This window comes from Alternaria novae-zelandiae (assembly GCF_023758075.1).
Source record: "Alternaria novae-zelandiae strain BMP 2774 chromosome Unknown scaffold_27, whole genome shotgun sequence".
NCBI classification, from domain to species: Eukaryota; Fungi; Ascomycota; class Dothideomycetes; order Pleosporales; family Pleosporaceae; genus Alternaria; species Alternaria novae-zelandiae.
The window spans coordinates 14177-36253 of NW_026056987.1; the positions used below are offsets into that span (position 1 = coordinate 14177).

General features: G+C 54.1%; 9 protein-coding genes across 9 annotated transcripts; 5 read left to right on the forward strand and 4 right to left on the reverse strand.

The window, feature by feature from the left end:
• Window positions 1-260: 260 nt before the first annotated feature.
• Window positions 261-1577, reverse strand: J4E88_009883 (uncharacterized protein; the record flags this gene model as incomplete). The annotated part of the gene is made up of 1 exon (XM_049403481.1): window positions 261-1577. One exon carries the CDS (start codon window positions 1575-1577, stop codon window positions 261-263), a length of 1317 nt encoding a protein of 438 aa, XP_049250643.1.
• Window positions 1578-3858: 2281 nt separating this feature from the next.
• On the reverse strand, window positions 3859-5855 carry J4E88_009884 (uncharacterized protein; the record flags this gene model as incomplete). Its single annotated transcript, XM_049403482.1, has 4 exons — window positions 3859-4703; window positions 4752-5504; window positions 5551-5710; window positions 5760-5855. The coding sequence occupies 4 exons, from the start codon at window positions 5853-5855 to the stop codon at window positions 3859-3861; spliced, it is 1854 nt and encodes a 617-aa protein (XP_049250644.1).
• Window positions 5856-7308: 1453 nt separating this feature from the next.
• Window positions 7309-7980, forward strand: J4E88_009885 (uncharacterized protein; the record flags this gene model as incomplete). Its single annotated transcript, XM_049403483.1, has 1 exon — window positions 7309-7980. One exon carries the CDS (start codon window positions 7309-7311, stop codon window positions 7978-7980), a length of 672 nt encoding a protein of 223 aa, XP_049250645.1.
• Window positions 7981-8026: 46 nt separating this feature from the next.
• On the reverse strand, window positions 8027-9081 carry J4E88_009886 (uncharacterized protein; the record flags this gene model as incomplete). Its single annotated transcript, XM_049403484.1, has 4 exons — window positions 8027-8604; window positions 8658-8777; window positions 8834-8972; window positions 9025-9081. The coding sequence occupies 4 exons, from the start codon at window positions 9079-9081 to the stop codon at window positions 8027-8029; spliced, it is 894 nt and encodes a 297-aa protein (XP_049250646.1).
• Window positions 9082-9240: 159 nt separating this feature from the next.
• Window positions 9241-10764, forward strand: J4E88_009887 (uncharacterized protein; the record flags this gene model as incomplete). Its single annotated transcript, XM_049403485.1, has 2 exons — window positions 9241-9262; window positions 9314-10764. 2 exons carry the CDS (start codon window positions 9241-9243, stop codon window positions 10762-10764), a joined length of 1473 nt encoding a protein of 490 aa, XP_049250647.1.
• Window positions 10765-13322: 2558 nt separating this feature from the next.
• Window positions 13323-15141, reverse strand: J4E88_009888 (uncharacterized protein; the record flags this gene model as incomplete). The annotated part of the gene is made up of 3 exons (XM_049403486.1): window positions 13323-14741; window positions 14788-14957; window positions 15006-15141. 3 exons carry the CDS (start codon window positions 15139-15141, stop codon window positions 13323-13325), a joined length of 1725 nt encoding a protein of 574 aa, XP_049250648.1.
• Window positions 15142-15882: 741 nt separating this feature from the next.
• J4E88_009889 (uncharacterized protein) lies at window positions 15883-17301 on the forward strand (the record flags this gene model as incomplete). The annotated part of the gene is made up of 2 exons (XM_049403487.1): window positions 15883-17203; window positions 17258-17301. 2 exons carry the CDS (start codon window positions 15883-15885, stop codon window positions 17299-17301), a joined length of 1365 nt encoding a protein of 454 aa, XP_049250649.1.
• A 543-nt stretch (window positions 17302-17844) lies between these two features.
• On the forward strand, window positions 17845-19905 carry J4E88_009890 (uncharacterized protein; the record flags this gene model as incomplete). Its single annotated transcript, XM_049403488.1, has 1 exon — window positions 17845-19905. One exon carries the CDS (start codon window positions 17845-17847, stop codon window positions 19903-19905), a length of 2061 nt encoding a protein of 686 aa, XP_049250650.1.
• A 290-nt stretch (window positions 19906-20195) lies between these two features.
• Window positions 20196-21024, forward strand: J4E88_009891 (uncharacterized protein; the record flags this gene model as incomplete). The annotated part of the gene is made up of 2 exons (XM_049403489.1): window positions 20196-20720; window positions 20776-21024. The coding sequence occupies 2 exons, from the start codon at window positions 20196-20198 to the stop codon at window positions 21022-21024; spliced, it is 774 nt and encodes a 257-aa protein (XP_049250651.1).
• Window positions 21025-22077: the final 1053 nt, after the last annotated feature.

Here is a 22077-nt window from a genome sequence, read left to right on the forward strand (position 1 = left end):
TCGGGATGTTGCATCTCGGCCTCGCGGAGTGGCGCCGATGAGAGCCGCAGTGGCCGCGTCGCTCCGACCGAACGTTGGCGCATTATGATCTTTCTTCGTTGGAAGTCTCGACTTCGCGACTTGTGCAGTCCACGCAATGTAAGGCGCGTCTTCTCTTCTAGGTGCTCTGGCATGCGCAATGCTCTACACAAGTGACGAGACGATTGTGAGCAAGTAAGACTTGGAGCTTGTCATCTGCACGGGCCGCAAAAATGCGGAGTTCAATGCGCTCGCCGATTATCCCAATCCTTTGGCCCACTCTCCCAGCCATCTTCCCTGAACACCAGACATCTTGGACTACCATCGTCATCAGTCCATGCTCTGAACATGCCTCCACAGTTAAAGTCTTGTACTACCGTCACTTTGCTGCCAACAAGTTCTATGCCAATGATACCGCCGGTGCCTTCATGGGTTGCGCCCCAACGGCCTCCAGCAGATCGCTGAAGCTCGCCATCAGGTCCTGCCATCCACGTTGTTGCGCTGGAAAGCGATGAGCCCGAGAACCTTGATCTGGCAGCTGTAGTGCGAGCCGCGCACGTGCGAAGGAACGAGTCGCCGTTGCCAGTCCCTGAAAGACCCACGGCGTGGCGCGTCGACACGGGCTTCTCGTATGGCTGTGCTGGCGATGATGTAGCTGCTCGTGTCGAGGGTGATCCAAGCAAAGGTAGACAGTCGCCCACTATCCCCCGTATATCGCCTCGTGATAGTTTGTCGATCGGCGAGGCGACGCAGGCAGTAGGCTGGTACAACATCTGCGGTCCAGCAGCTGTCTCGTCGTGCCACTCCTCAGCCCAGAACCCCGCACCGATGGTCGGCGTATCTCCAATGCGCCCAGGAACTTTGTTCGTCAACCCACCTGTCGATGTTGCCGTACAGACGGTACCGAAGCTGTCAACAACAACCGCGCCACAAGTGCCAAGAGGAATGTAGTTATCCTTCTCCCAGTCGCTCATGGCGTCGACGCCCATCTGCGCTTTCTTCGCGTCTTCTGCGAGTCCGCGTTGATGCTCATCCCATCTCTTCTGTGTAAAGAAGTAGCTTGGATCCACGATGTCAAGCCCCCAGGTCTTCGCGAGTCCCTCTACGAACTCTCCGCTATATTGGCAGTGGTCGGCCGCACCACCGCCGTCTGCTTCTTCGCCTTTGATAAGCAACTCTCTCGCCAACTTGATGGGGTTCTTAACGTGGCTGAGCAACATGCATCCAACGCCTCGTTTCTTATAGCCATTCGAAACCATGATGCTGCATTCGAGTTCGTTCTTGCCTTCGCGCGTGAAGACCGCGCCTTTGCCGGAGTTGTACAGCGGGTCATCTTCCAGAAATGTGACGGCGTAGGTCGCAACGTCCAGTGCAGTCGATCCTGGTTTGCGGAGAAGCTCTTCTGCTTTCCCTAGGATAGTGAGGAGGGAGGCGCGGTACTCATCGTAGCGATCACGGGGTATCGAGGTCCGCGTTAGATTGCCCGCACCACCATGGATGATGATGCGGGGCTTCACATGAGCGCTCGCACTCGCGGACGCAGCTCGCTTCTCGGTCATAGTATCTAACTGGCTGTTGTCGATGTTTCCTGGATTGCGCACTGTGATATGGGCGATAAGGCGCGTGTGGACGGGTAGGTGCCTGAGGCGACCGGTGAGATAGCGCTAACCGAGGTCGGGTTAGCGTGCGTTTGCTGTGCCACCTTCCAAGTCTTCTCGCGACGTGATCTTCGTCCCTTGCCTTGCCCCTCATCACGGGCGCACCAATACATACCTCAATAATCTCAGTTTCGTCCTAGAACAACACCCTGTCGCATGCGACCGGCGTCGATACCCGGTTATGGCATTCATCGTTCGCTGTCGAATGTACATCGGCTGAGACGTTGTTCAGCCTGGTCACCGACATTGCATTTAACAACGACACAAAGCGAACATGCGGCTACTTAACACGTCCACGTTGGAGGTACAGGAGTTCCTCGAGAGCCGAGTGCCCGAGTACGTTATCCTTTCCCATACTTGGAGGGAGGAGGAAGTCACCCTTCAGGATCTTTTGTCTGGCAAAGCACCAACGAAGAAAGGCTATGCGAAGCTTACCGGTTGTTGCAAGAAAGCGAAAGATGATGGGTTTGCATATTGTTGGATCGACACTTGTTGTATCGATAAAACCTCAAGCGCTGAGTTATCCGAGGCTATCAACTCCATGTACCAATGGTACAAGAACGCCGAAATATGCTACGCCTACCTTGAGGATGTTTACCAAGATCCCGCAACAGACGATTCCGAAGAGTTCGCCAAGTCGAAGTGGTTCACACGAGGGTGGACGCTACAGGAGCTTATCGCGCCTCCGATCGTAGAGTTTTACGACATGTCGTGGTCGGAGCTCGGGACGCGCAGTAGCCTCCAACCCCAACTGACACAGATGACTGGCATCAATCGGAACGTGCTCACCGGAGGAAATCCTCTGGATTATGCGGTGGTCGTAAGACTGTCATGGGCGGCACGTCGCGAGACTAGTCGTTTGGAGGATAAGGCCTACTGTTTGTTTGGAATACTCGGTGTGAATATGCCCCTTCTTTACGGAGAAGGCAAACGTGCATTTCGGCGTCTTCAGGAAGAGATTATTCGCGTTGACGAAGATTACACTCTGTTTGCTTGGGACGCATCCTTCTCGGAGGGCTTCTTAGAGAATGGTTACGCTATGACCGAAAGTCTTCTCGCCAGTTCGCCTTCGGACTTCGAAACCTTCATGCCGGTAATCGATCCAGTCTCTATGGAGCTGTCGGGCGAATCTGAGTTACTTCCTTGTCGCGAGGACTTGTCAAAGACCTGTTTCTCTGTACTTCCGCCCCCTGAAGATCACTCGCCCCCGCAAATGACCAGTCGTGGTTGCCGACTCAGTCTACCTCTATTTCGTCACGAAGAACGATCCTGGTATGGCTGCCTTGCATGCCTGGACCGCCCATCATTTGATACGCTTCTCTTATGCATCATGTTACGTCAAGATGAGGGCAACGAATATCGTTATGAAAGAGACTGGGACACTTCGGGAGAACAGGGTACTCTTATCTGTCTTCCTTTGAGTACCTTGAAAGACTTTCGCTACGCTTCCATTTTTGTGACCACATCGATGGACGATTACTGGCATACGTTTGCGTCCAGTGTTGAAGGCGAAGGTCATTCGCTGGTGCAACTCGTGATAGACCCTGCACTACGGTCCGAGATCTCGCATCAACCCTCGGACTGCACCGAGGTGCGATCCTGCGCTGTAGACGAAGCGCTCGTCAAGTATAGACCCCCTCCGCCAGATGCAAGCGATTGGTACCATGGCAAACAGAACGACAATTTTCAGTTTCGATTCGTGCATATCGGCGGTCTAGATCTACTAGTCGTCGTGTATGTGCACATCAACCACAACCCTTATTTCACCGTTGAGATTGGGCCTAGCACCAAAAGTCCAGATATACGGCCAGGGCCACTATTCCTATCATCATCACTGCCAATATCGCAGCCAACGCTAGATCGCTCTCTAGATCGTAAAACTCTTCAGATTCAGCATCTAACAAACGACCATGATCCAGCATGGGTCATCCACGTATCTATACGGCGTGCAGGCAGTGCAGGAAGCCCTTCTATACAACAACTACTAGATGCATACAGTTTATATCCAGTGCACGATCCGCTCAATGCGAAGAAATACGTGCTTGAACTCGCAAAACACCGCCTACCCCTTAGTTAAGTTCTACATTCAATCGAATGGAGCACCGAATATCCACGTTAAAACCACCACGTCAGGGTATTCCCATTTAATCGAATTGAGCACGACATATTCACGTTAACACCACTACGTCAGCGTATTCCCATCCGCACCCCCAACCCCCCCATCAACCCCCGTCCTCTCAACCTCAACCCCCTCCTTCCTCTCCCTCACGCTCTCCACCACCCCCGCAGACCCCTCATACCCAACCGCCTTCAACCACTCCGGATCGATATTCTCCACCGCCAAATACGGACTAACATCCGCCTCTGGAAACAACTTATTCCGCATCGCATACCCCATCCCCAAATGCGCCCAGAGATTCTCATGCATATACTCAATCTCAAAGTCTTCATACCTTGGCGTCTCAATAACCTCTGCATATTGGTTCGAGGAACCGGGCCAAACGGCGTTGACCCGCCCGGTATCGTTGTTCTTGTACCAGGATCTGCAGGCGCCTTTCCAGACGGTGTGTTTGATCCATTCCTGGGCGTGGGCGTTGAAGGCGTCGGTGATGGATTGGCGGGGCACCCAGGATTTGATGTGGTCGCGTTGCATCTTTTTGATTATCTGGATGGTGTATTCTGCGACGGCGAGGAGGGGGCCGGTGACGGATCCGTTTTCGACGGGCCAGGTTGGGCCGACGAACATGAGCCAGTTGGGCATGTCGGGGCAGGCGAGGCCGAGGTAGCCTTCGGGTTCGTGTCTCCATTTTTCGTAGAGGTCGACGCCGTTGCGCCCGATGATGGGGAAGCGGGGGCGGTAGGTTACGTCGAAGCCCGTGGCGCAGACTATGGTGTCGACTTCGCGCTCGATGCCGTCTGCACCAACGACGCCTGTCTCGGTGATCTCATCTACGGCGGTGAAGTGGACGTCGACGTTTGGCTCTTGGATGGCTTTCATGTAGGGGTCGCCTGGGGTTATGCGACGGCCTACAGGAGATCAGTGAGCGTTCCTGTGAAGGGTCGCATGCGACTTACAGCCAACCTCAAACTTCGGGGTAAATCCCTCCAAGAGTCGTTCATCCTTGAGAAACTCTTTCATCCTCTCCCTGAACAGCTCTTGCGCGCCTTTCTGCGCTTCACTTCCAGCGTAGAACGCGCCCCACAACCCGTTGACCTGGTTCTCGATATCCTTGGCATGCGCAACAAGCTTACGCGGGTCTTTCCGGAACTCATCGCGCTCTTCCTGCGAGTACTCCTTGTTCTGGCCGTAGTTGTTCGCGATTTGGACGAACCACACTCCGGTTCGGACGAAAATGTCCATGTGCTTTACATGTGGTTGCATGGTCGGTACGGTCTGAATGGAAGAAGCGCCAGATCCAATGACCGCCACGCGATCGTCCTTCCACTGCTCACTCTGATAGTCCTTCGGCCATGTTGCGGTGTGGACGATGCGACCCTTGAAGCTGTTGATGCCTTTGATACCAGGCCATTTGTAGTTGTTCAAGATGCCAGAAGCGTAGAGAAGAAGATCGCATTCCTCTTCGAACTCTCGCTCTTCACCAGAAGACGACTTCTGGCGGAGCGTGACCTTCCACTTGCCGACGTCGTCTTGCCACTCGGCTCGCACGGCTTCGGTGTTGAATGTCATGTACTTGCGCAGGTCAAACACATCGCAGACCTTTTCGAGGTACTTTTGGATGTCTGGTGCGTAGGAGAAGAAGCGCGGCCAGTCTGGGTTGAGAGCGAAGTTGAGGGTGTAGGCATGCGATGGGATGTCGCAGGCGCAACCTGCAGGGGTCAGCTCACTCACGCGATGATTCACTAGTGGCTGTACCTGGATACCTGTTTTCGAGCCATGTTCCTCCTAGAGTGGCATTCTTCTCGTAGATGACATGCTCGACGTTCTGCGTGTGTTTCTGTATCTGGTACGCCATTTGAATGCCAGACAGGCCGGCTCCAATAGTCAACACCTTGAGCTTGCGAGAGGAAGGGTCCTGGAAGATGATCAGTCCTTTGCTAGAAGCTCGAAGCATCGGGACACACATTATAGACGATGTCTGGGACGCTGTAGCCGCCAGAGCCAGGCGTTGAGTAATCCCATTGCTTGCCGCTGCCCATCGTGTTCAGATCTGGCGCCATCTTGGGAGCTTTGATACGACGAAAGACTGGGAAGACAGTCGTGGATCTTTTGAAGACTGATGGAGGATCAAAGTGCAACTGAAAGCATCATAACTTTATAGATCGACACCGGGTACATGTCATCTCACATCACAGCGGGCATCGGGCGCCGGGCGTATTAGTCGCCAATGCTGACAGCTGTGCGTGACCCAAAGCTGCTCCGTGGAGGACGATTTAGTAGGACAGCATACACCGGGGCGAAGGATCACAGCCGCAACGTTGACCTGTGATTGATGGTCCAGTCGATACTGTGCGGGGTTGTTGCGGGGTACTACATTTCCGAGGTCGTGAACTAATGAAAGGAGCAAATGACACTCCGGATAAGGCGTCCAGAAGGAAATGTTCCTGGTCTTATCTGCTTTATCAGCGCGTGTAATTGTTGTACGGGATGACCAAGTTGTTGTACATGGATGACCAAGGTGTCGGCCGAGCGAGGCTTCGACGTGTGGTTTGAGAATCGTGATGGGGTTATTTGTGCTGTTACCACGGTGAGCAGCATGTTTATCTCGTACGAGGGACGAATTCAACACACGCGTTGCGGTATACATGACGAACCAAAGTGCATTTTAGCTTGATTCCCGACGCGCTCGAACAAGCATGCCTCTCTCCGCGTCGCCAAGTCGCTTCTGTCGCGTGCAACGGACGCGCATTCACGCGGCATCTCGCAGGCTCGCTGTGACACCAGGGTGGCGATAGCATGGCATCCCGAGCAAGCATTAGTTGCGTCGTTGAATTCTTGCAACTTTCTTGTTGAGACACTCGCATCACACTCTATAACCGATGGAGATGAATATGCAATGCCTACAGCGAAGGGTGCAGGTGCCTAGACGCGACACGACCGTGCCCCCCTTAGCGCGCTACGCCCCGCAAGGACGTCATGCGGTACACCTTCCCTCCCCGTCGGCCACCCAGCAACACCATGGACGCACCAGTGGGACCAGGACAGCCGCTCCGATCCCTCCCTCTAACAACAAGACGTATCGATATCCAAAGTTACTTTACAGCATTGACAGGCCGTTCAGCTGACTTTCCTACGCCTACTGTGGTAGACACTACGCGACGGGAGCTACTTCGGTACGTACCTGGGTAACAGGGTAGACTAACGGCGCGTCGGCATTAACACGCTACCAGAGCCATTCAAACGCGGCAGTACATAGCGGATTGCATAAGAAGAGTTCGCAAGAAAATCCAAAAGTCCGTTGATAAAGCTGGAGAGGGTGCCACCTGGGATGAATGCTACAAGCCTGTTCACAAGTACCTGTGCTTTAGCTCCGCCCAGACGCGGGCGTATAACTCGGCTACGGAGTAAGATAAGTTGCGATTGAACCTGCATGACGATGATGTTAATGGATGGTATAGGGACCTTGATCGTGTAGTCTATGACTATGGCGCATTGTCTTGCCGGCTACTCACCATGGAGATTATACATGACCTACCGGAGGATATCAGAAGCAAAATCGCTGGATACTTGACGGACGAAGGCATGCCAGTCGTACTGGCTGCACCGCCAGTTGGGTCAGATCAGACATGTCTCAACAACATCAGCGTCCGGGATGCTCTAGCGAATATGGTGACCGATGGCCGCAAACACTACCTCGACTGGAAGTACATGGGCTACATGACACACTACGTTGTAACGACCTGGTTCGCCGTCAACACCTTCCTCGTCCACGATTCTGTAGCGTTGGACACTTTCTTCCGCGACATCCCGCTCGGCGACACAGTCTTCCCTAGTATCGTACCCGCAGAACACCTGCGTTGTTTGAACGTCGTGTTGCAGGGCAATATAAAAGATTACGAGCCTCAGAAACGTGAATGTACGGGAAGGACTCTGTGTATAAGGCCAGTGAGGCCAGCGGACGTGTTTAGCGAGCATCTTGAGCTTGTGCTTAAGATGAAGAAGCTCCGCGGGTTTAGACTGCATGTCATGATCGAGGCCTCCGACCTGGAAAGGGTTGAGGAGATTCTGAGCGCGGTGAGGGGCGTGAGGGCGAGACTGATGAGTAAGGGTGTGAGAGTGCGGTTTACTTGGGGAAGCGAGGAGCTGGATGGATATTTCAGGGAACTGCAGAAGATTGGGGTGTGAAGTAGCGATATCGTTGGGCGACGGTGCCTCTGGGGTCAGTGGACGACTACCGCTCTAGTCCAATAAGACCCTCCACTTGCTGCGCAATCTTGCCAAACGCCATAGCTCGCTCTCCCTCCGGTTCCGCTACCACAGTCGGCTTCCCACGATCAGCGTCGTCGCTGATACTCGCATGTAGCGGAATCTCGCCTAGCATATTCAAATCGTACTTCCCACACATCGCCCTGATCTTATCCATATTCCCAAACACCTCATGCACATCCCCGCAACCCGGGCATTTGAAGCCCGCCATGTTGCACACCAGACCCAATAGCTTCACATCGACTTTACGAAACAGTTCAACGCCCTTCACCGCGTCTTTGAGTGACAGATCCTGGGGCGTTGATACAATGAGTGCCCCGTCTAGAATGAGCTGCTGGGTGATTGTGAGTTGGACGTCGCCGGTGCCGGGTGGCATGTCGAGGACTAGGACGTCTAGACCGCCCCATTCGACTTCGTGGAGGAGTTGCTGCAGGGCTTTCATGACCATGAGACCGCGCCATGCTATTGGTGAGGATTCTGGGATGAGGTAGCCCATGGACATGGACTTTAGGCCGTAGTTGGAGAGGGGGAGGAGTTGGTTGTCTGGGTTGTGGGATTAGGGGCTGGCAGGGAAGGTGGTTGGTGTGAAGACTGACTGGATGAAAGTCGGGGTTCGCCAGATAGATTGAGTAAGGTTGGTATTGATGGGCCGAAGATGTCGGTGTCAAGGATGCCGGCTTTGTAACCACGACGCGCGAAGCTTAAGGCGAGGTTGACTACATCACTGCTTCAGTATTGCGGATTGTATTTGGTCAGAGACGGTAAGATGTACCAGCGATAGTACTCTTCCCAACTCCACCTTTTGCAGACGAGACAGCAATCACTTTCTTCACATCTTTGATATTCCGCTTCTGAGGCAAGCCTCGCTGCATCCGCGGCATTTGCGGAGGCGCGCCTGAGCGCGGAAGACCCTGCGCTCGCCATCAGCTATTGCGCATTTATGTACCCTAGCATGTAACATACAAGAGGATTCTCATGCTGCAGACATCGTAACGTCGAGAACAACCGTGGCTTTAACATCGTCGTGGTAGAGACGGGGGTTGCGGAGTTGATGGCGGAGGTGACGCGCATCGGCGTTTCATTTAGCCGATGTCACTGAACTTTTTTGTGGGGCACAGAGTGAACTTTCTCTTCCGACGCGCTTCACCGGCAGCACCAACACCAAACCACTTGTACACTATGGGGAAGTCCAAGATCAGAGGTATGAACTGTCGATGTATGCGCTACTTGCTTTTGCTCACATGACTACCAGATTTCGACCCCGAGTCGCTACTCGACCCTGCGCCGAGCTCCAGCGAAGACGAGCGCTCCGACGCCGAACTCTCCGAAGTTGAAGATGACAATGCTGGGCGCGAACATTATACGTCGGTCGGAAAGAGCAAGTTGAGGAAGCCGGTTGAGGTGCCTCTGGGCCCGGAGTACACTGGGCGCAAGGTGGACCGTAAAGCGCTCGAGGACAGCGACAGCGACGATCCTTTTGCGAAGGGCTTCGACGATATAGACAGCGAGGCTAGCGATGATGACGAAGAGGGTGGTATCAACGGCGTAGAGCTCGAAGGCGAAGATGAGAGCGACGAGGAAGATATGAACGGCGAATTCGACGAAGACATGAGCGACGAGGACGAGGAGATGGCAAGCGCAGGCGAAAGCGGGAGCGACGACGAGGCCGACGACTCCGAAGGCTCAGACGATGATGAGCCTGGCGCCGAAGCCAAGACCGACGCGTCCACCATCCGCGACCTCATGTCCGCCAACAAGTCCTTCACGTCGGGCATCGCTGCTGGCACGCAATCCGATGTCGCCAAGGGAGAAGCCGTAAAGACCCAACGGAAGACGTTCGATACACTGCTCAACTCGCGCATTCGACTACAAAAGGCCTTGATCTCCACAAACTCCATGGCTGCAGAGCCATACAAGACCGAAACCGCAGAAGATGCGCCTATCGAGGCGGCAGAGGCAGCCGCATTAACTCTCCTCAACAACCTCACGAACCTGCGCCTCTCTCTAGAAGAGTCGCGAACGGGTACGAAGCGGAAGCGCCCAACCTTTGACTCCGCGACCCCATCGTCCGAAATCTGGACCACCATCCAAGCCAGCGAGAAAACCACGCTCCCGCACCGCAAAGCCGTCCTGGAGCGCTGGTCCAACAAAACCAAAGCCACAACCGTCACAAACAACAAAGCGCGCCTCAACGCATCCGCCCAGCAAACCCTAACCGAAGTCCTCGACACGCAGCTCTCATCCCCCCACCTGGTCCTCCGCACCCAAACCCCGCGCTCTTGTGCCCCCCTCCAATCCTCCACCAAAACCCCCCAACCCACCCCCGCCATCTACGACGACGCCGACTTCTACGGCCTCATGCTCAAAGAACTGCTCGAGCAGCGCTCCGCCGACCTCAACAGTAACGGAACTGCGGAGTTTGTTGTGCAGGCCCCGTGGCAGGTTGCGCGCGAGGCTAAGACGAAGAAGGTTGTTGATACGAAGGCCAGTAAGGGGAGGAGGTTGCGGTATACGGTGCAGGAGAAATTGCAGAATTTTATGGCGCCCGAGGAGAGGGGGCAGTGGGGGGATAGGCAGAGGGATGAGTTGTTTGGGAGTTTGTTTGGGCAGAGGGTGGGGCTTGGTGAGGGTGAGGATGTGGAGAGCGAGGTGGAGGAGGGTGTGGATGCTGGGGAGGCGGGGTTGATGTTGTTTAGGAGTTAGGGGATTAGGACGTGGAAGGCAGATTTATGTCATGCAGTTGGCCTGATGTTGTTAGAAAGTATGTTATACTCACGATTTCTCTCATTCGTGAGAGTATCTCTTCGTCAAGGTCGTCTATGTTGCGGAAGTTAGATATAAGTGGGCTGAGGGGATTCAAGGCAGATCAGTTCGCGAAGATCTTGGTCTGTCTTCACTGTCTTTGCTGTCCTTGTCCCCGGGCTGCCGTTCATGGTGGTTAGGCTTGATCGCGCAGTAGTGAGTTGTCTTGTTGGCTGCTTTACGGTTTTGGTGGCGCATGTCAGCGAGCTCAGCCCCCAATCTGCATGCGCATCTTCGTTGGCGCGACCAATCCCATCTTTTCCTTCCAGCCACTTACTCAGCCATTGCTTCTCAGCCTTGAACTATCATGCCATATCTATAAGGTAGCCTTCCCGCGCTCTTGAGTGTGACTTTGATTCCATCCGACATCGAACTAACATGCCACCGTTCAACGCGTCGCACTCACACCTCGCGCACAATGCAACGTTCAACGTCAGCGTCCCTACGAACACAACTTGCTGTATGTTGCATTTCAATCCAATACCATCAGTTTCAAAATTGACGTGCTGACAGCCGATGCTTCGTTAACACACGGCGTGTCATGGCAAAGCGCGTACTGGTCCGTCATGGCCTGCTCTCTAGCTGTGCTCCTACAAGAGACGGGAAAAGTCGTCAATGCACCATACCGTATCAGCTATGCTCTTCGCGCATCTCCGCTTATCTGTGCGATCGATACGTTCTTGATGCTATTGAAGTTTTTGGTCATGCTACTTGTTGGTTGCTCGCCCCGAACTGCGATTAGGCATGTGTGGTATGATCGCTTTGTGGAAGATGAAGATATAGGTGATGGATCGTGGGTGGTTTGGGTCTGGCGGGACTTTTCGCGGAAAGTCCTTGATGAGGACACGATCAAGAACGACCCCTCCCAGATTGTGGCGCCACAGATCAATGTGCCTCCTGTCGACGCCGAAGCCTGTCATACATGCTCGGGCGCTCTTCCTGGTAACGACAGTGAGGAAATCCGTTTAGCCGACGTACAACAACCAACCACTATAAGCGCTAGCGAAACGGTCGTGCCTACCCCAATAACGACTCGAAGGAATAATCTAGACCCCATTAGTGCGTCACGAAAGCGTCCCAGAACACTTCCTATAATAAGGAGCGATAGAAGTGCTATGATAGGTCTTTCTGCAAACCATTCGCCAGAGTTCAGTGCGATACTCATACGCCATCCAACACAGCCTAGTACTGTGGTTACATCGGGTGTGAATCAGATTGAGACCATCGTAACGCAAGGATTTGAAAGACCAGACGGTGGCGATGTAGCTGCTGCACGACCCAGCGTCTCGATTGTACACGAGGAACAGTCTCCAAACAACGCCATCGACGGAGCCCCAGCCACAATCGGACTACTTCCTGATCGTCCCAGCCCTTCCGAACAAACTGCGACGTACATGACGGCGCTTCCTGGCTGCGCCGTCGATCGCACCTGGAGACTGAGTATGGTCAGTTTCATCTTCGGCGCAGTACCGCAGGCTGTCAAGGTATTTGCCATGGAGGGAATACCGATCACACAAATCACGGTCGCTATCTTGCTCAGTTCGTTTGTCACTGCGGAAGTGTTTCGCTCCATTGCTGGACCAGTCGGCGTCTCCAATCTCCATGAAGGACCAGCTGTTCTTCGTTACAAAAGACTCTTGTCATCTACGCACTTGACGAACCTCGCGATCATAGTAAGCTACTTCCATCTTACTCTCTTTACATTTATTCTTGTTCTTCTCGTAGTTCCTGGCCCGCCGGGCTCGGGACGCGGCGGTGTATTTGCCTATGGTATTTCCGTCTGCTTAGCGGTCACCTCGTGGGTCTCGAATCGCGTTGTAGACGTGTTGGAATCTTACGTCTTCCCTGAGGCTTTCACTGCTTACGTGAAAGATATTTCACTTCGTACAAGCCGCTACAGGGTCATTGAGGGAATGCGTGGAAAGCTAACCTTGTTTGTTCCTAATTCATTTATGCTAGGGCCGTGTCGCGCAGAGTCGCACATTCCGTATTTCGTTGTCTTTCCAGGCATCTTTGTGTGCATCTCGTGGGTCTACTGGCGGTTTACCGCCCTGATAGATACGTTCCGTTGGAGCCTGATCGCAGGTTTTATATTCCCTGCTTTCGTCATGACGCCTGCGTGCGTTTTGATATTGTTGCATACAGTATACTACGCAATATTCGCAAGCTCTCTTGCGAATTACATTCGCTACATATGCGGCGTATACGGCACACTCGATGGGTTCGCAACAGGGACGTTCATTCTTGTCAATTTGGGGCTCACCCTATTCCTCTATAGCGTTACATCTGGATTTGACTCCGATTCTACCTTCAAGCCTGGTTGGACGGACACGCTAGGCTAAGCAGATATAGTATTAATTCCATTAACGTATTCTAACGTGCTCTGGGTGGATCGCGAAAAGTGAGCTGATTTAAGAAAACTGCAGGTGGCCCAGGCGATACGCAACCAGATGCCACCCCTAAATCGGCGGCTTCTCCTCCCCCTCCTGATACTCCACAGCAATCTTCTTCGCCCCCTTCGACGGCTCGGGCCAACTCGTCCTCCTCCTCGCCCTAACATAAAAGTTCATGGGCCGAATAAGCTGAAACTCAGGGTCATACGTAACCGCCTCCTCGCCCTCCTTACTAAACTCATACCTATACACCAACTCCGGAAGCAGCACTTTAACCTCTCCAAGCGCAAAGTTGAAACCAATACAACTACGCGGGCCAGTCGCAAACGGCATGTACGAGTTCTTGGGGCGGTTGGAAACCTCTTCTGTGCCCCAGCGGTCGGGGTCGAAACGATCGGGGTTCGACCAGATGGACGGGTTGTTGTGGATGGCGTGCAGGGCGCAGATGACGACGGAGCCGGCGGGGAGCTTGTAGCCGCCGGGGACGATACAATCGACCTTAGCAGTGCGTCCAGGTTGGAAAGAAGGGTTGTGCAAACGCTGAGTCTCCTTGACGAATTTGTCGAGGAAAGTGAGGCCGTCGGAGAGTTCGGGTGTCCACTTTGTGTTCTCGTTCACGCCTGCGTCTACGAGTTCCTGGAGGAGCCGCTCTTGGTTGCCTTCGTAGACGCAGAGGGAGTAGAGGAGCCAGGAGAGGAGGGAGGAGGTTGTTGTGAAGCCTGCGCCGGAGATGGGCAGCATGTTTGGGATGACGAGTTCGCGGGGGAGTTTGTTGCCGTTGTCGTCGGTGGCGCGCTTGAGGTAGTCGACTACGCAGCTGGCTCCTAGGGCTGCGGACTGCAGGGGTAGGTCGTCTTCGTTGCTGCCTTTGGGGGCTTGGTCGATTGCTTGGTTGAGGATGGTCCAGAGTCTGTAGCGGATCTTGTCGAGGTCGTATGCTGCTGTGAAGGGGATGGCGCTGAGCTTTGCGTACCAGGCACCTCTTGACGCGACTTTCTTGTTTAGGGAGAGGGATTGGGCGATCAAGATGACGAGCTCGCTCAGCGGCGCGTCTGGGTTATCGAAGTGGTGGGCGTCGTAGCCAAGCGCAAACTTGAAGACGGTCTGGGATGCGAGCTTCAGCATGTACTGGTAGACGTTCCATGCTTCGCCCTGCTCATCGAGCTGGTCAAAGACCTTGAATGAGTCCTTGACTGAGGCTTCCATCAAAGGTGTGTAGTGTCTGATAGCCTTGGGTGCCATGGAAGGCGGGATAAACTTATGCGCTTGCCTCCACGCATCGGTGTCGGTGTCGCAAATGAACAAGGCCCTGTTATCCTTGATACCCGCCAAAGGATGCTCGGGGGTGATGTGTTTGCTGAAGAACGCCGATTCCTGGAAAGCCACAGTCGCGATAGCAGGGTCATTGGTCAAGTAATTTTGCTTGCCCATCGTCTCGTATTTGATCAAAGATCCGTACTTCTGGAAGAGACGCGCATGATTTCCCTGAGCTGGTTAGTTGTAGTTCGCGCGCCTCCTAAGTTGAACTCACGAGATGATCGGGAAAGACCTCGTAGTAGCTTCCCACGAAAGGAAGACCTTCCGGGCCTGAAGGGTCGCGAATGGCCTGGCCGTCGACAGTAATGCCTATATCCTCATCGCAATCCAATACATCGTCCAGATCGTGGAGGTCCTCTCCCTTGGCATCTTGCAGCCCAATACCTGTAGAATGTAAGTCCAAATCCACACCAACACAACCATCTCACATACCGGTCGATTGAATAATGTTGTACTGCTCCGCTACAGCAACCTGCAGCGCCTCAAAGTCATGATACTGATCAATGTGAATGTCCTGGCGAAAGACATTCTTGTCCTGCCCAACGAGGTAAAAGCCCTTGATAGTCATGATGCTCAGAGACAAAGTATGGGATAACGGTTGAGCGTCGCAATCTTGACAGGACTATAACGCGACTAAATGAGAGCACACCAAACTACGTATCAATCCGCAACCCACCACCTGCAGGCATCGTCTAGTCGGTAAATATGACGCATCGCCACTGACCAACTTCCGGCTTGCGCTCCATCGTACGAAAAAGCGCCGAAGAGCCCAATGCACCCTTCAATGCGCGCCAAAATAAAGCAAAAAACACTGCAGGTCGTGCGAGCCAGCTCGCCAGCCCGGCCGAAGCGTTGATCGAAATTTCGCTCGAGGTAACAGTTTTGTTGTTGGGCCATGACAAATGACAGCGCTATTGCAGAGCGGCTACCACGAGGTGTCCGGTGTTAGTGGAGCCAAGCCCCCACTTACCTCGGCACAGCGAGGCTTGATCCAATCAAGCCTCCGCTGACAATCGGAGGTGCCACCATGCGAGTGGCCTTCGTCCAAGCCTTACGCGCAACGATCTTGCTGCATCCTGGTGCTGCGAATGTCCGAGATCTCGGTCGCGGCGCATGCGTAGTGGATCGGTATGCCCGTTGCGCATGGGACTATTGCGACGATGAAGGGTCTTGGCCACCGGCCTTCATCGTTGCCATTCTACTCCCTCGCGCCCCTTTAGTGGACGGACGAAACGCATTCATCTCTTTCCATCCTTTCAGCCATCCCAATCAGACCATCACGAGACGAGCGCGGAAACAAGAAGACACCATGGCCGACGGCATATACACTCTCCGCGAGGTATCCCAGCACACCAGCAAAACCGACTTATGGGTCACCCTCTGGAACCACGTCTACAACGTAACCGACTACCAAGAAGACCACCCAGGCGGTAAAGAGTTCCTACTCGAAAACGCCGGCACAGACGCCACAACCGCCTACGAAGACATCGGCCATTCCACAGACGCGCGAGAGATCCTCGAGAACTTCCGCATTGGGCGCATCGCAGACGAGGACTGGACGGACCATGAAGCCGCAAAGATGCCTACGATCACGCCGAGCAGAGTGCATGTTGTTAACAACCTGCCGCCGCCGAAATCGTGGCGGTTACATCTTGGTGCTATTGGATTTGGATTGACATCCGTCGTGCTCTCCATAGTCGCAGGCCGCCGTTTCTCGCCGCTGCTGCACCGTCTCCAAAGCGCCGGTTTCTGGAAAGGCTTCGCCGTATCTTCCATAGCGAGTATGGTCCTAGCCGGCTACGCCAGCCTCTGGGCAACCAAGAGCTTCGACGTTGCGCACAAAGACTTCCAATCATACCCCGCCCACATCAAAGCAAAGTCCATGTCGTCGAAGCCGACGAAGAAAAAGGACATCAACCTCGGCGTGCTCAACGCCCGCGTCTACCAGCCCTTTCCTTTAATCGACAAATTCAACCTCTCCCACGACACAATCCGCTTCGTCTTCGGGCTGCCGAACGAGAACTCCGTGTTGGGGCTGCCGACGGGCCAACACATCGCCATCAGACACGAAGTCGACGGGAAGCAACTCGCACGCTCCTACACGCCTACGTCCAGCAACAAGGACCGCGGACGCCTGGAACTCACTGTCAAGATCTATGAAGGCGGTAAACTGACACCCTGGTTGAGCAAGCTGAACGTCGGCGACACCGTTGAGATCCGTGGTCCAAAGGGCGAGATGAAATACCACAAGAACCTCGTCAAGGAACTCGGTATGATCGCCGGCGGCACGGGCATCACACCCATGTTCCAGATCATTCGCCGTATCTGCGAAGACCCGCGCGACGATACAAAGACAACGCTTTTGTATGCCAACAAGACTGAAGAAGACATCCTGCTTAAAGATGAACTCGACAGGTTTGCGGCGCAGTACGAGCAGTTTAATGTGCACTACGTTTTGAGCAGCCCGTCGGATAGCTGGAAGGGCGAGAAGGGGCGTATCAGTAAGCAGATGATTGAGCAGCGTTTGCCTGCGCCGGCGGGTATGGATAGCAAGGTTCTTGTTTGCGGGCCGGATCCGATGATGGAGAGTATGGTTGGGTATTTGCAGGAACGGGGGTTTAAGGCACCGGGTATGTTGAGACTTTCTGATGATGTTGCGTGGAATACTGCTAACGAGGGCTTAGGGAAAATCTCGAAGCCTCAGGATGAGATTTTCACTTTCCAGTGATTGTTCTGTTCAGTCTGCTATGGAGATGGGGGTTGTGGGACGGTTGTCGCAGCAGTATTGTCGGAGTAGTTGGGCTAGACTGGGTGTTGATTTAGGCCTTGTTCAATACACACCTTTCATAATCTATCGCAAATGTCAACATCTTCAAAATAAACTATACCATCAACAATTGCTTCTCTTTCCAACCTCTACGCGTGCATCGCAACAATCGTCATAATCGCACATTGACCAACACCTCAAGTTCGCGCCGCATGCAAGAAGTTCGGCCGACATACCACCGCCCAACGTCTCGCACGCCCCAAGGCCCATCTCGCACGACACAGAAAAGCACCGTACGAATGACGTCGCCACCGGAGCGGCACTGCACGGATGTCTACCGAGCTGTTGGGCAGTGACGCAACACCTACACGCATCTAGGCTGCATTAGCGTCAACCAATGGTATACAACATGCATCTAGACGCGCTTGAGAGAGTCGCGGTATCAGCGATAACCCAGCAGCATCGATTGCCGTCTGAGCTAACACATCACTACAATAACGAAAAATGTCTCTTTGCGCAAGACGACTATCAAGAGGCGTTCGGCGGGTCTCGGCCGAGCCCTCTGCGAGCTATGCGACGACGCGCTGTTTGAGCACGCGTATAACTACACTGGAGCCAAGAGTGAGGAGTGTCAACAGAGCTTTCCACACTCGATCAACACCTTTGTCATACTCAATCATGTCGAACACGCAAACACGAGCTGCATCCAGCAGCACACAACCGCAATGGACGGCACCGGACACATCATCTCGACCAGTCGCCGTTCTGGGCGGAGGAGTCCTGGGTCGACGAATCGCTGCTTCATGGGTCGCCGCCGGCTATGAGGTCGTGTTGTGCGATCTCAGTGACGAGCAGAGGAACGCCGCGACACACTACATCGAACACCACATGGACGAATTCTCGAAACTCACCGGCAACGCTCGGAAACCAACGCAATTCAACACCGTCAAAGACATCGCCGAGGCGGTCACGAACGCGTGGTTGGTGGTTGAAGCGTTGCCAGAGAAGCTTCCGTTGAAGATCGACATCATGGGACAGCTTCAACAACAAGCACCGAAGGATTGTATCCTTGCTTCCAACTCGTCGTCGTACAAGTCGCGGTTCATGCTCGATAAGGTGGACGCGGGTAGTCGGCATCGCGTTTGCAATATGCATTACTACATGCCTCCTGGCAACAACGTTGTCGAGCTCATGACGTGCGGCGAGACGCATGCAGACATTCTGCCGTTTCTGCAGAGCAAACTTCATGATGCGGGTATGACACCGGCTATCGCGCGTAAGGAGTCGACTGGTTTCATCTTCAACCGGTTATGGGCTGCTATTAAGAGGGAGAGTCTGCTCATCATGGCGGAGGGCGTTTCGGAGCCGGAGGAGATCGACAGGCTCTTCTTGACGATGTTCAAGGATAACCCGGTAGGACCTTGCGGAATGATGGATGCGGTAGGACTGGACACGGTTGCGTTCATCGAGAACAACTATGTTGAAGAACGCGGCGGTGACCCCACAGCACGAGACTGGGTTCAGAAGAACTTCGTCGAGAAGGGCAAGCTCGGCGCGAAGTCTGGCAAAGGCGGTCTGTATCCCGCTGGTGAGACGACGCGAAGCTCCAAGGACGAGAGCGGCCATCACGACAACCTCGCGGCGCCCAGACTGTACTTCCTCGACATTGGCATCGGAGGCAATGTTACCGACTTGCAGAAGATGGCTACCTCCGGCAAGATCATGACTGCTTCAGCGGATGGAAGTAACGTGCGCGAGATCGTTGGCGGTCAAGCCATGCCCGATGGTATCGACGTATCCATCTCAGCTGGTCGCATCTTCTGGACGAACATGGGCGCGTCTCCCGCCAAGAACAACGGCAGTGTCATGTCCGCGAACCTCGATGGCACCGACGTCCAAGCCATCATTCCGGAAGGTCAGATCCACACGCCCAAACAACTCAAAATCGACCACGAAAACAAGAAGCTGTACATCTGCGACAGGGAAGGCCTACGCGTCCACCGATGCAACTTTGACGGCAGCAACCACGAGATCATCGTGCAGACTGGCGACTCCAGCTCAGCAGACGGAGAAGACCAGACGAACTGGTGCGTCGGTATCGCAGTCGATCCTCAGGGCGGGAAGTTTTACTGGTCTCAGAAGGGCCCGTCGAAGGGCGGCAAAGGCCGCATCTTCCGCGCGAATATGCAGATGCCTGCCAATGAGACAGCGTCCTCCCGCTCCGACATCGAACTGCTCTTCGACCACCTGCCCGAGCCTATTGATCTAGAGTTCGAAGCTGAGAGCCAAACGCTGTACTGGACCGACCGTGGCGAGTATCCACTCGGCAACACGCTGAACAAGGCGTATGTAGGCGCCGAGATGAAGGAGGAGAAGGGTGTTGTGACGCTAGCGAGACATTTCCATGAGCCTATTGGATTGAAGATTGACGAGGTGAACCGTCATGTCTACTTGACGGATCTGGGCGGTACTGTGTACAGGTTCGACATGGACGGAGGGAGGAAGAAGAAGATTTACGAGACGGACAGCGCGTACTCTGGTATCGCACTTGCGCACCTGCACTGAGTAGACATATAGCCCTGTTATTAGTATCAGTAATGTAATTGTGAAGATGAATTCGAGGCGACTGCGGTGATGAGCTGGTCAGATGAAGTTGTCGGTGTCTGAGCGAAGAGCATTCGCCGACGCACCCTCGGCATCCAAAACCCACCGAGGGTCCAAGCTCCTCAACACCAGAACATTCCGACCACCCCACGCGACAATCCCGCTGCGAGCGCCGTCCCTCTCCCTCCACTCCACGCAGGCCGCTGACCCCAATTCCTTCACTACATCATCGCGCAACATCGACCGCCACGATGAACACAATCTCGAAACCCCCAACAATAAAACGCATCTCAGGCCCGAAGCGCTTCCTCGGCGTCCTCGTCGGCATAACCGGCGGCCTCTCCGCCAACGTCCTCCTCGCCTACAGCGTCTCCTCCTTCTACACGCGCAACACAAAATTCGTGCCCTACGACGCCTCATCCCCCGACCTCACCACCTCCGTCTTCCGCGCACATAACCCGAATGGCAATCCGCCTGGCTGCATAGACCATGCGGTAAAGCAGATTCCGTATGGGAAGCTGCCGGAGAAGTACTGGGTCAAGGGCGATGGAGGCAGGATATCGGTTGATCAGCCGGCTTTGACGACGGACTTTTGTAGGGGGGTTTGGAGCGGCGTGGCGTTTAGGGTGCAGAGACGGTTGTTGGAGAAGTGGTATCGGAATGTGGAGGGCAGGGATAGCCATCTTTGGGATGTGAAGGAGTTGGCGAAGAGCGAGTATGGGGTTGGGACGAAGATTGTGGATCATTTTGAGGTTGTGGAGCATAAGGATGATAAGGTGAGATCGTACCTTCTATTAGAAAGAATGCTAGCTGACTCAGGTTTCTTCACAGGTTATTGTGCGATGCGGCGACTCACCACACGTTTCCGAGCCCCGGCCCTCTGACGGTCTCTTCTCTATGGAGGTCTCGAAAGACGATGCGGCGCAGATGGCTACCTTCCACCTGAAGTCGGTCTTTGTAGATACGACGCCAGAGGGCAAGGACGCTGGACCGCAACCTGGGCATATTCAATGGCTGCATAGGCTGTACACTAAGCTCTGGATGGAGAGTGCGACGCGCAAGTTGATCAAGGAGGCATAGACATGATACCATTGCAATGCAAACTATTTTGGTTACGAAGTACCCTCAAAAAGTACAGGACATAGTACAGTTCCAGCAGTTACCTCCCACATCGATGCGCGAGTCCAGGCTTTGCGCGAACAATATTGGTAAGGGTTGGAGACGCTGTTTATGATGCATGACCAGCACGCGAACGATCGGCGTGCGGAGCTCGCCCCGCCTGTTCGGTCGTAGTTCCTGAGCAGCGCAAAAGCAAGTCTACCCTACCCGTAGCTCGAGCTCGAATGCGGGGATCAGTCATTGTGACATACGTCAGCGGATCGGCACGCGTCGAATAGCCGGTACTCATACGTTCCAATCATGATGGTCCGGAGAGGTGCCTTCATATCACCATACTTGAGATGCTTAACTTCTCATGCTAAGTCCTGCTATCGCTTCTCCACTTCTTCTGAATACAGCTTCTGACCCCCATCTTCTTACGCTACCATCAGCCCAAACCCAACCTATCTCAAAGTCCCCACAACACCTCACCATGGGCGTCATGACCTGCACCTCCTCAACAATATTCAACTACCCCCCCGAAATAATCTACGACTTCGTCTCCAATCCCGCCAATTGGGGTCGCACCTACGCCGGCAGCTCCGGCCTGCCTCCGGGCCAAAACCTTTCTCTCCCCCTCAAAGTCGGCGACGTCTGGACCGAAAAAGTCGCTTTGCCAAACAACACCTACCACCCAAAATGGGTAAATCTTTCCATGCAAAACTGCGTGTGAGACATGTACTGACATCGTACATCACCATCTCAGGTCCTTGACATCGCCGACCGCGGTCGCAAATTCGCCTTTCGGCAGGTCAACAACATCGCTGCGGGGGAGGATGGAAGCGGCGGTGTTGCCGGGTATTGTTGGATCACGTATACGTTTGTGGAAGCTGGGTGTGGGTTAACTTTGTTTACACGGACTTTGACGTGTGAGCTTGAGAAGGGGGTGGATGTGCCGGAGGATCTTTGGGTGGCGATGAGCAGGCCGAGTGGGATTGACAAGTATCATGAGAAGATTAAGGGATTGCTTGATGA